The sequence below is a fragment of the Stegastes partitus genome, unplaced genomic scaffold (genome assembly GCF_000690725.1).
Source record: "Stegastes partitus isolate 25-593 unplaced genomic scaffold, Stegastes_partitus-1.0.2 Scaffold2232, whole genome shotgun sequence".
Taxonomy (NCBI): Eukaryota; Metazoa; Chordata; class Actinopteri; family Pomacentridae; genus Stegastes; species Stegastes partitus.
The window spans coordinates 36648-47863 of record NW_007579963.1 but is presented as its reverse complement, the minus strand read 5'-3'; the positions used below and the strand labels follow the sequence as shown (position 1 = coordinate 47863).

General features: G+C 42.6%; 1 protein-coding gene across 1 annotated transcript; it reads right to left on the bottom strand.

Annotated features, from left to right (window-relative positions):
* Positions 1–9479: 9479 nt before the first annotated feature.
* LOC103374382 (fibroblast growth factor 20-like) lies at positions 9480–10586 on the bottom strand. Its single transcript, XM_008304460.1, has 3 exons — positions 10292–10586; positions 9858–9961; positions 9480–9725 (listed from the first exon to the last, which is right to left on the bottom strand). The coding sequence occupies exons 1-3, from the start codon at positions 10584–10586 to the stop codon at positions 9480–9482; spliced, it is 645 nt and encodes a 214-aa protein (XP_008302682.1).
* Between the last annotated feature and the right edge of the window lie 630 nt (positions 10587–11216).

The following is an 11216-nucleotide window of genomic DNA, read 5'->3' as shown; positions in this document are numbered from 1 at the left end:
CTTGATTCTCACTTTGTAAATAATAGTCCAGTTTAGAGGAAAATAGGTGATAAAGCAGGGTTTGTTTTATGGCCTGACTACCTTGTGATTGACAAGTATTTGTCACATTTAGCCACAGAAGATTTCACTCATCCTTTCATTGGAATGACTGCATTAAAATACTCAAGAACAAATCAACATCCTAAAAAAATATATCTGGCAACAACATTTTTTTTTAGTGTAAAATGCCCTAAGTATCATCTTGGCTACGAAACTAGCAGAAGAACAATTTGAATTTGACATCGATCCCTATTTACCTTCTGCAGTCTTTATTTCATCACTTTTTCACTGCTCACGCAGTGACTCAAACGATTAAAGCAAGATCTTGATTTGAAAACAGGATCAGGTTGGTATCTGTCTTTGGTATTCCACGTGCATCGGATGTGCTGCAGCTCGGAGCCTCTTCGCAGGATTAAGCAGTCAATCAAGCAGTGGAAAAGTTCTGTCAAATGTTACTCTTATTATCTCAAGCATCAAGCAGTTGCTGTTTTCAGCGACAGGAAAACAAACAACATCCTTTTGAGCCTGTAAGAATGTTCTGTGGTCACACGCAGGAATAATTAGTGGTATTCTCCGGGTTTGGACGTTGGCCAAACGCCGGCATTTCATCTGCCACTGTGAGCTAAATGTATATTGGGTTCAAATGAGCTGAAATGGCCAATAGACGTGCAGGGTTTCACGGCAAATTCTTCTCGCATATCGTTTTTCTCTCCCCTGTCTTTAAGTCTCTCGCTCTAAGCCCTCTTTTCTCCTTCTGCTCTTGTTTTGTTATTTTACCTGGAGGTGCAGGTGTGAAAGGGTGAGGCCGTGGAAAAACATTCGATTCCGTAAGCTTGTCATGAAGGAATCCATTGAGTGACCTCTGCATCTTGGCACACAATGACAAATGGGTTTGCAATTTTCCGCCTGACTGAGGGGCAACAAAGCACATTTCCACTTTCGCTGGTCGCCAGCGAGTACAGTCCTCCTGCGTCGAGCTCTTTAACCAGGCAGCGTTACACATAGCTGGACTCTTTACTTTGGCGTTTGCTGCCCTTATGGTCAAAATAGACAATTACACTTGGTATGATGTATCAAGGCAAACATACTTAAGTGACAGCCTGACTTCACGCAGTGAGGTAATCTGTTGATGAACACAGGAAGGCTTGTTTTTCTTGCATCAGATTTTTAGGACCGCTCCCCTTTTTCTTTTTAGTATCACTGTCATTAATTTGTAATGATTAATCTGTGAGTGTTTAAGGCTGTCATCTGAGGCACTGCTACGCTAGCACTGTCATCGTGAATACGTATTGAAAACTACAGGCTTTATTGTCATTTTAATACGGTGCATGACAGCAACACAATGAAATTTTTGAAGGCACTCCCTGAGTAAAATGTGTGCAAGACAAAGAGTCTATTAGGGCCTTGCAAAAAGCACTAAAAGTCTATAAAAAGACATTGCAGGAGTCTATAAAAAGGCATTCTCTAGCAGTCTATAAAAGGCTTTCTCCTAAAGTTAACAAAAGCATAAAATAAATTAAATAGGACATTTAAAGTTTAATAATTATGTAGGGCAGATCGAAGCTTGCTTGTGAGCAATTATTATCAGAGTCACAGGGCTGTAGACTCTGCTTTCCCCTCTGGTGGCATTAATGAAATGATTTTTATTTAAATTACTGTATATGTGTTGTGTGGACCCCAGAAAGAATATCCTGCTCACCGGCTACTCAAATGTCAAATGTAGTTATGTGTTAACCACATAAATTAGTGTGTTTATTTGATTTTTATGCAGCAATTATCAGTGTTGGGCAGTTTAATTACATTTTTTTAGAAACCTGGTGGTAACGTTTTCTGAATCAAACAGCGTCAAACCCCTTTTTATTGATCCAGCTGTGTGGTAGCATCCACACAAGCTACGAGCCTTTCTAAACCAACAGCATGGAGCATTTATCGCAGTCTGAAATAACAATAAAGATGGTACATGATGCCACCACCATGCATGGACATATAAGCATAGAGGCACTTATGTATGACATTAATATCACCAATATGTTATTGGGGAGGAAAGTCACCACTAAAGTAGTCGCCCTTTAGATATTTATGGGAGAATTCTGAAAAAGGTGGTGGTTGTATGACGCATGTCCCGCCTCTCCTCCAACATATCCACACATTTTCTATGTAGAGCTGCAATAATTAGTCAGTTCATCAATTATATGCTAACTCTGAAATTACTCGTCAGTTATTTTGGCAATTGATTAAGTCCAAATTTTCTAATTCTGGCTCCTTAATTTTGAATCTTTTCTAGTTTCTCTGCTCCTCTATGGCAGTAAACTGAACATCGGAGGACAGAATAAGACATCTGAGAATACCATCTTGTGCTTTTAGAAACACTGATTGACATTTTTCACCATTTAATAAGATTGTGAACACCAGACAACCAAGTGATTATTCAAGAAAGTAATCAGCAAAATAATCAACAATGAAAATGAGTTGCAGCAATACTGCTTTGTAGCAGCTGAACCGACAGAACATTGAGTCAGTCATGTTGATGCACTGATGCATGCTTGGTGTCAATAAACTGTGTGCATTACTTGCAGGGAAAATGCTTTGAAAACATTATTTTAGGAGCAAAGTCTGGATTTTATTCAGATTTAACTGGTAATTCTAGGTTTTATGTAATGGTGAGAATTGAAATTCCAGGTATAACTTTCTACACATTCCTTTCAATAGGGCCTTAATCTTATTTAAAAAAAAAAAAAAAAAAAAAAAAAAATACATTGGGCTGTTACCAAGATGGCTGCCAAGTGGTGAGACGTGCCTGTAAAACTTTGGAACTATAAACCGGTACCACCCAAACTCCTGTACAAACTAATAAAATCAACCTTTAATCATGCCTGCGTCTGACATTTAAACCAATCAAATCAGTCCACATTAAACCTTTCACTGTTCTGCAGGCTGCAGCAGGGTTCCTCGGTACATGATGCCACCACCGTGCATCAATACATAGACTACGTGTAGCTGACACAGGATCTTCTGTATGACCGTGACACATTTACCAATCCTGAGCGCAGTCTGCAAACAGCTGCTAGTTGTTTTTCCGCAAAATTAATTAAAAAAATAAGTGTTTTTTGATGTCCTAAGCTGCTTTTGGTGTAACTCAGCTCGCTGCATTTAATTCAGAATATCTTCAGTGTAGTGAAGCTTCATTTCGTGTACAGCTGTTAGCTTGGCTTACTAGACTTCTCAAGTAGCGTGCCCAACACCCGCCATGATATAAAACAGTAAAATAAACAGTACAATTAATCTGTGATCTCCCCAAACAAAAAAGAAAAACATAATTACAAGTCATCACTCATACATCATGTTTGCACTTTTCAAAGCTTTATGATTTACAATGTTGACTATTCTGTCCTTTCTGCCAAATTTCTCTCAACACTGAAAAACATCAAACCCTCTCCGAGCTACAAGCGGTTTATGTTGCATTTCTCAGTTTTCTGTTGACATCCATCTTGTTTATGAGTGCGCTGCATCATTAGCGACTGCTGGTAATTTCAAACTGCTCGCCAGTGTTTTCGCTGCTGATTGAATTGCTTCCAAAGCCTACAAGAATGTTAAAAGTGGAAGCTATGGAAATGAACCAATTGACCTTTTTTCTGACCCTAAAGATCTCCACGCCCTGTGGGAGCACAGACTGCCAGGCAGCGGCGGAGTCGGGAAATCAAAGGGATGTGTGCTGTTATTTAGTGCCGCGGCGGCCTCAGACCCGCTGCCACTCCCCCAGCATGGATTCCACGCACATTATTGTCACACAGCCATCACTTCAGAATGATTATTTCATGTGACTGAACGCGGCGAAGTGTTTACAAACCGCAGCGGCAAGTTTTATAGCCCGGCCCGAAACGACGGCCGTAAAAAACCCACCAGTTAACGATGTATGTGTGCTGTGTGGGACGGTCCAGCCGAGCGGTCCAGCACGGCGATTATGTCCTGTAGGGATAACCTGTCATGGTGCTGAGAGCCTAATTGATGCCTCATGCTTTTCAGGGGAGCAATTATAGCGTCCAAATGTCAAGACCTAATTTGTGACTCTGTAATGTGGACACATGGGCCAGAGGAAGGGGGTGACACGGCTGCTCCGGAGGGACTCACACCGGTTTGGTCAGCAGATGTGAGGAGAGGGGGGGATGAAAGTTTTTAAAGACCTCCACCGACTAACTTATCAGACACCCGGTTCCATAAGGATTCTCGTCTTTATCTGCATCTGCTTTAAACTCCAACAGTGATTTATAAAGAAAACACGTAAAAACAGGTGAAAGTACAGAAAGAGTAAAATGTAAAAGTCAGGATATATATTAAACCAAATTGTAACATTACCAGAGAATTTGGTCCTGTTTACATGTAGCTAAAACGATATTTCAATGCGTTTGGGTCTTTGGTTTACATGTAAACGAAGCTACAAGTCACCGAAAACGATCATATCTGAAAACTCCGGCCAAAGTGGAGATTTGGAAAAACTCTGTCTTTACGTTTTTTTTTCCAGGATTCTGATTGGCTAGCGTGGCTTTATACTCCTCGCTACACTGCCCCCTATAGGTTTGGCTGCTCATAGCAGCTCTTAATGACGTGTTAATGCGGGTTTGTGTAAACTGAGATTTTTTTGAAAGCGATCTGGTGTGAACAATGTTATTTTTTAAAACATAGATCCATTTTTGTAAATACCCAGCTATGTGTAAACGTGGCCTTAAAGCTGCTAACTAATATTTTACATTAACATTAGGTGTGTAACATCAAATCTGTGCTCCACGAAACATTTTAGCATCTTTAAGCTCCTTGTTTTGGTTAAACAGACATTTAGTCTCTTGGTTTGGTTTATTCTCACTGTTTTTGTCAACTTTGCTTTTAGAATCAGATCCCTAAAAGTTTACAACACACTCCTGGCGACTGTCTAACTTGCAAAAATGTGTTTATTAGCAACATTTCAGAACTAGACTTTCATTAGGATGTGTTTTTTTCCCTCTTTGATGAAGGTCCAGCACTGAAAGGTTGCTCATAAATGCCCTTTTGCAAGTAAGACAGCGTGTTGGCTTCTGTTTGAAACTTTTTGTAATGAACTAAATGTGTAAAGAGTTCCTTTGTCCTGCTCAGCACCAAACAGCAAACTCACAAAGTTATTAGCAAGCTGCTGAACATGGTGGAGCATTTAGCTTCACTGTTATTCTGTAAGTAACATTTAGCTTTAAAGACCTCTCCAGTGATTCCCTTTTTAAACCTCGTTAATGTGTCCATACAGTGTCTCCCATAGGCTGGAAGATGCATCATGAGTGAAACAAGACATCAAGGTTATGGCCGATGATCTTGAAACTGCAGCATACCAGTGAGGTACGTAACAGAACAAAAGGGTGGGGTTTTGTGTATCATTGTTCTTTTTTTAGATTGGACTTCTGGTTCCAACATGTATGGCGGAATTAATCCAACAATACAACTCACCATTGTGTATTGTTGAGCGGCTTTACAGTGCAGAGGTGTAGGTGAGCTGGAGTGCTTGAGCTGCGTCGAGTGGGAGACGGCTGGTTGAGAGAGAGGCAGAGACGTTATAGATCTGCACATCTTAAAGCAGAAAGGGAATATTTTGGTCGTAAAATTTATAATTATGTAACATTGATACACAGAGATGAGCTTTTAGGAGTTAAATCAGCAACCAGAGATGGATTTTAATCATCAGCAAATCTGATTTTTTTTTATAAAAGGATTATTTGCATGTATAAAATCGTAATCCTTAAAGTAACTAGAGCTGTCAAATGAATGTAGTCATGCAAAATGCATAATATTTGTCTTTAAAACCAGGTTAAAGTTGCATCACATGCTCTCTGCTCGGTGGATTTCTGGTTCAGTTTCACACTGACTGGACCATTTGCTGCACGTCACTGTTTCTCTATTATGTCCTGTTGAATAAAAGATGATAAATTAAATCTTTATTTAAAAAAAAGTAGAAGTATAAAGTGCCTAAAAAGGCCACTAAGGTACAATTATGTAAATGTAAGTAACTCGTCAAAGCTGCACTGCGTGAGGGAACTTCATGACTTCATAATATTTTCTTTACTTAACATTCAGTGTTGAAAACTTCCGGTGTGTTTGTTGAACCAGCTCAGATTCCTCCTGCAGGTACTGCGTGTTCACATCCTTTTAGTTCAACAAAAACACTGTCAGCGACTGCAAAATGCTGTTTTCTTCACTCGGGGCTCCTTGTTAACAGAGAGCCTCAACCTCTGCAGAGATGACAATGCCGCAGCTTCTCCTCTTTTTTTTTTTTTTGTTCCACACGACACCTAAAAATCGCTGTTTTTCTACTAATGTCTCCATGGAGATGCAAACAGAGGAGCATATTTTCCGCTGGAGCTGACAGCTCGCGATGTGAGGTGTCAGGAAATCAGGTATGCCGCTCTAATTGCTGCTTGTGAACTGCAGACCACAAAATCCTCTCAGCTATGACACTAAAAAAATGATTGAACTCAAACAAAGAACAATGCAGGAAGTGTGAAAGATGATTTTCTTTTTTTTTTTTTCTCTCTCTCTCTCTTCTGGATATTCGGGAACAGCGGCTGTGGATTTTTTTCCGGAATGCCTCTCTCTCTGGACTCGGATAAAAGCCCAAAAGTATCAAGTGGATAACGCTATACTTACACTTCTGCTGTAATCCCCATAAACACACATGCAGCTAATAATTTGTGCGCACGGCAATTTACTAAGGAATAAACAAACAACAAAGAGCCTGAAATCAATAGTTGCAGGATTGAAATGACACAAAGCTGCAGACACCATCCCTGCGCAAACACACTCTTAGAAGTGGCCACAGCTTTAAAGCAACAGGTGAGCTTCTCGGCACCTCCCCTGTCTTCCCCAAACGCAGCCTTCTAAATATAGAAATTATGCTCTCTGATAATTGGGGGCAGACAACAAAGCCGGCTATATTTCCACCCTCCTCCTGCTAAGTCATATCCCCAGCTGACAAACAGCAGGGCTGAGATCAGAGTGTGAGAGCCTGAGTGCTGAGGGAACACCTGCGCTGTCTGACTGGACTGTGAAGATAGACAAGGAAGATCACTGACTTCCACACCTGCCCGTGGACCCATGCCATATTCACACACACACACCAGTGCACACTTGATTTGGTTTCCTCGAGAGCCCTTTAAGGCCGCCGCTGAGGAGGCGATGAAAGTCAGGGAGCGTCCATTAAGCGTGTGAGTCGGCCCTCCAGAGTGGGTGCAGATGAGGGGTTTAAGTGTTTTCAGCGACCACCTGGAGGAGGAGGAGTAGGTGGAACAAAAGCATCTGTCTCGGGGGCCAAGTAGACTCCGAAAACATCGGTTAAACAAGTGCCAGAGAGCACTTCTGGGCATCAGGTATCACAAGTCAGGCTTTCCAGCGTGTTTAGAGGGATGACCTTCAAAATGTCAAAAAGTAAGGGGGGGCGGAGAGGGGTTAGATTTGCACAAAGTCTGCTTTTCATGGCTTGCAAAGGTAATGGCACTGAAACTTTAGAGGTATCGCAACAACAACAACAACAGAAAAGAAGCTGCGGGTCAAAGTCATGGACATGCGCTTGGGTTTTTCTAGAAGAGGCTACGAGAAAGACAAGCAGCGACAGTTTCTCTGCAAAAAAAAAAAAACAAGCAGGATGAAGTCTTTTTCATGTTGCAATAAGCCTGCATGTGTTTACTGGATGGACAGAAGAGGGGGGATGTCCACGTGCGCTGCAGGTTATAATACACTCCAGGATGCTGTCATTAATCGACGGCAGCAGCGTTGTTGATGTTCAAGGTGTGCAGGTGGGAAAGTCCCACAGTATCGCGCTGTAAGACGGCAGAGAGAGAGAGGGAGAGAGAGAGAGAGAGAGAGTTGGCAGCAGGGTTGAATATCCACATCGAGACACCCCCACTGGCTCACCATCACACACACAAAAACACTCACAGATCACAGGCCGAGCTTTCATGCTTCAACACAGATCTGCTCCCAACCGTGGAGGCAACAGTGCTCAGATATGAGATAGTGGCTCCTGGAAAATAAATCACAAATTCAACTCCCGCCTGCAATAATAATAATATTTCTGTTAACATAAAGAGATAAAAACAGTCTGAAAACAAGAGATTAAACCTTTACTTGTGGTTTTGTTATTTTTTTTGGCCACCTTGACTTCCATTCTTTAATGCGACATGTCAACGGGGCTGAACTCAAATTGTGAGCAGTGGGTTACTTAATCCTTATCGCTGTGACCTCCGCTTTTATACAGCTGCTAAAGTTGCAGAGCCTGAACTAAAGGTCAGATTTTATTTGGCCCCCATCGTGTCGTTGAGCCGCCTCCACGTTCAGGAGGGAGGCTTTGAAGTTTTATGCGTGCATCGGGCACAACGGCGTCCATAAAGAAAGACAACATTGATCTCGTAAGCGGGTTTATATGTTTAAACTCTGCAGGAAAGTACACTTTTTTCTTTCTCTTTTTTTCTGAGAGAACATTGATTATAGGTGGGCACACAGTGAGCAATAAACAGAATACCTTCATGCCTGATCCTATGACAAAAAAAATAAGCATTTTGATCAGATTTCGAGCAATTTATTGTTTATATTGTCAGTTTGTTGACTTTAGATTCCCTTTAGAACACATGTAACAGTTGTGTTTTCATGATTAGCACGTCGAAAAGACAAACAATTGATTCCCAGCGGCCGTATTGTGATAAAAATGCACATCAGGTGTGAGAGTTCTGTCAGAATTTTGCCAATATAAGTCATGTTTCTGGTTATATTACAGCGTATCACCTGCTGAGCTTTTTCTTTTCTCTCTCCCAGAATAAAGGACATAACAGTACAGTGTCTTTATATAATCGATACAGTCTCTAGTGGTTTTTCTATATTGCGTGATTCTAACTGTAAAAAATATATTCTCAAATAAATAAATATATAACATAAATATATATGTATCTAAAATGAATAAATAATTTTTCTTTTACACTTTGCTCTTTTAAAGCAGATCTAGACACAGGTAAGAATATCTTTTTTTTTGTTAAAAACTGAATTCCTTCAAAGTCCTTCTAAGCAAACCACGGCTCTCCAACACAACTCTTGTGACTTTACAGACTCCCACAGACGTCCATGTCCCACAGAGGAGATGCTCCTCTCGGCCCCGTTTTGTCTCCTATTCCACGCAGCTCTGGAACAAACGACCTCCTCATGCCGAGCCCGCAGACATTCTAGCCCGTCGTCCTGGCTGCTGAGAGATGGCCCCGTGCATTCCTACAGGAGGCCCCCCGGTGCCTTTATCCCTGCTGGTCGGGCTGCTGCTGCTGCTGCTGCTGCTGCTGTCCGCCAGCCTTGCATCCCCGCCTGCCTCCCGCTCTGCTCCCACTGCCTGCCTCTCAGGGCTTTTTGTAAAGCAGCTATTCCTGATCCGGACCAGGCTCTTCCAGGTCTCAGCTGTGTCCCAGAATATCCCTGTACAGTTCTGGCACCCGGTCGGGGTCCACAGGCCGGGGCAGAAAGTGTGTGAACTTCTGGTGCCGCCTGGATTTAGTCCCGTCCCTTGGCGTCCCGTCTTTATTCAATGCCACAAAGTAACGCGTCCCTTTGTCCCCGTGTTTGTAGAGGTTGGACGAGTATGTGTTGTACCAGTTCTCCTCAAACTGCTCCCTGAAGACACATTCGGCCGTGAGCTTCTCCTGGAAACAAACAGCAGGATGGAAGTTTTGACTTAACACACATTTATCTTATTCATTAGGGTGATTTTTTCCCTCTCTGTTGGTCATTACAAAGGAGGAAAAAAGGAACAAATGAGTAAATGTGGTACTTACAGAACCATACAGCTCTCCTTTGTCATTCATGCCCAGATAGAGTCCACTGTCCACCCCTCTGATGCTGATCAGACCCACAGCAAGACTTATGAATTCCAAAATACCTGCAGGAAATAACACAGTGGTATCAAAGACGCTCAGACATCAACTCTTGTCAGCAGCCCAGTGCAGAATTTCACCAAAGCATTTCTATTCTTATCCTGTTCCTTCTTCCTCCTTTTTGTTTTACACTAAATGTTACAAACTTCATGGTAATTCATATTTTTTTGCGCCAAAATATATCAATAATAATAATAATAATAATAATAATAATAATAATATTTACCAAATCGGCTGTGGTCCTTCCTCGTCCCCTTCATGGTAATTCATATTTTTTTGCGCCAAAATATATCAATAATAATAATAATAATAATAATGATAATAATAATATTTACCAAATCGGCTGTGGTCCTTCCTCGTCCCCTGCACGGTGCCATCTGGAAGTATTTCCAGGTGAAACCCAGTTCTGCAGTACAACTGTCTCCTCCTCAGGATCCCTTTGAGGTGCGTTAAATCCGCCGTGGTGCTCCTGGAGAGCCTGTCCCCAGGTATGAGGTGCTCCCCCAGCAGCGTGGGACTCTCTCCGAGTGGGGTCAGAAAGAAATGGGACCCGACGTGCGCCACACCGTCGATGCCGTGCAGGACGCCTCCAACTTCGCCCAGAGCAGCAGCAGCAGCTCCAGCAGCCATCGCGTCAAAGCGCAGCGGGTAAAGTTCAGTGCGGAGGTCCGGAGGGAGCGCTCTGTGCGTACTCGGCTACCTGGTTGCCAGCGTCACTTCACTGCATGTTTACGTCCCCCTCCTCCGTTACTTAGCACATGTCCCCCGTGTTGCAAGGACACGCGTGGATTTCTCTCTTCCCCTTCTTCTGACATGAAACATTCACCAAAACCTCAGCAGATCTCCTCCTCAGCTGGAAGCTTCATGTTTGTCCGCGGAGGAGGCTGAGCGGATGGAGCCGCAGCGCAGGAGAGGAGTTCAGGAAACGCTGCAGTGCAGGTAGAGCAGCTCCTGGAGTGGCAGAGGTGGTGAGGCAGGTGCAGAACCACAGGACGAGTGATGGGCGGGGCTGTCACAGAGGAGACGTGCCCTGGCAGGGATTTTTTTTTCCTTTTTTTTTATTTTTTATTCCTGCTTCTCCCGGGACAGAAGATAAGAGACACGCAGCAGGGAGAGTTGATGTCGCGCGTAAAGTTGCATCACTTTAAATTCAAACACAGTAAAAATCACGAGAGGTGACACAGAATCTGCCCCCAGTGTTTACTTCCACAGTTCCTTCACTCTGACAACCTGACGCCCTCTAATCCCGTCAAACACCCA

Coding starts and splice junctions, on each gene's coding strand:
- LOC103374382 (XM_008304460.1), bottom strand. CDS start 10,586: ATGGCTGCTGGAGCTGCTGCTGCTGCTCTGGGCGAAGTTGGAGGCGTC. Junction 9,962..10,291: donor GAAGGACCACAGCCGATTTG/GTAAATATTATT, acceptor TATTTCCTGCAG/GTATTTTGGAATTCATAAGT. Junction 9,726..9,857: donor AAGGAGAGCTGTATGGTTCT/GTAAGTACCACA, acceptor GTTTGTTTCCAG/GAGAAGCTCACGGCCGAATG.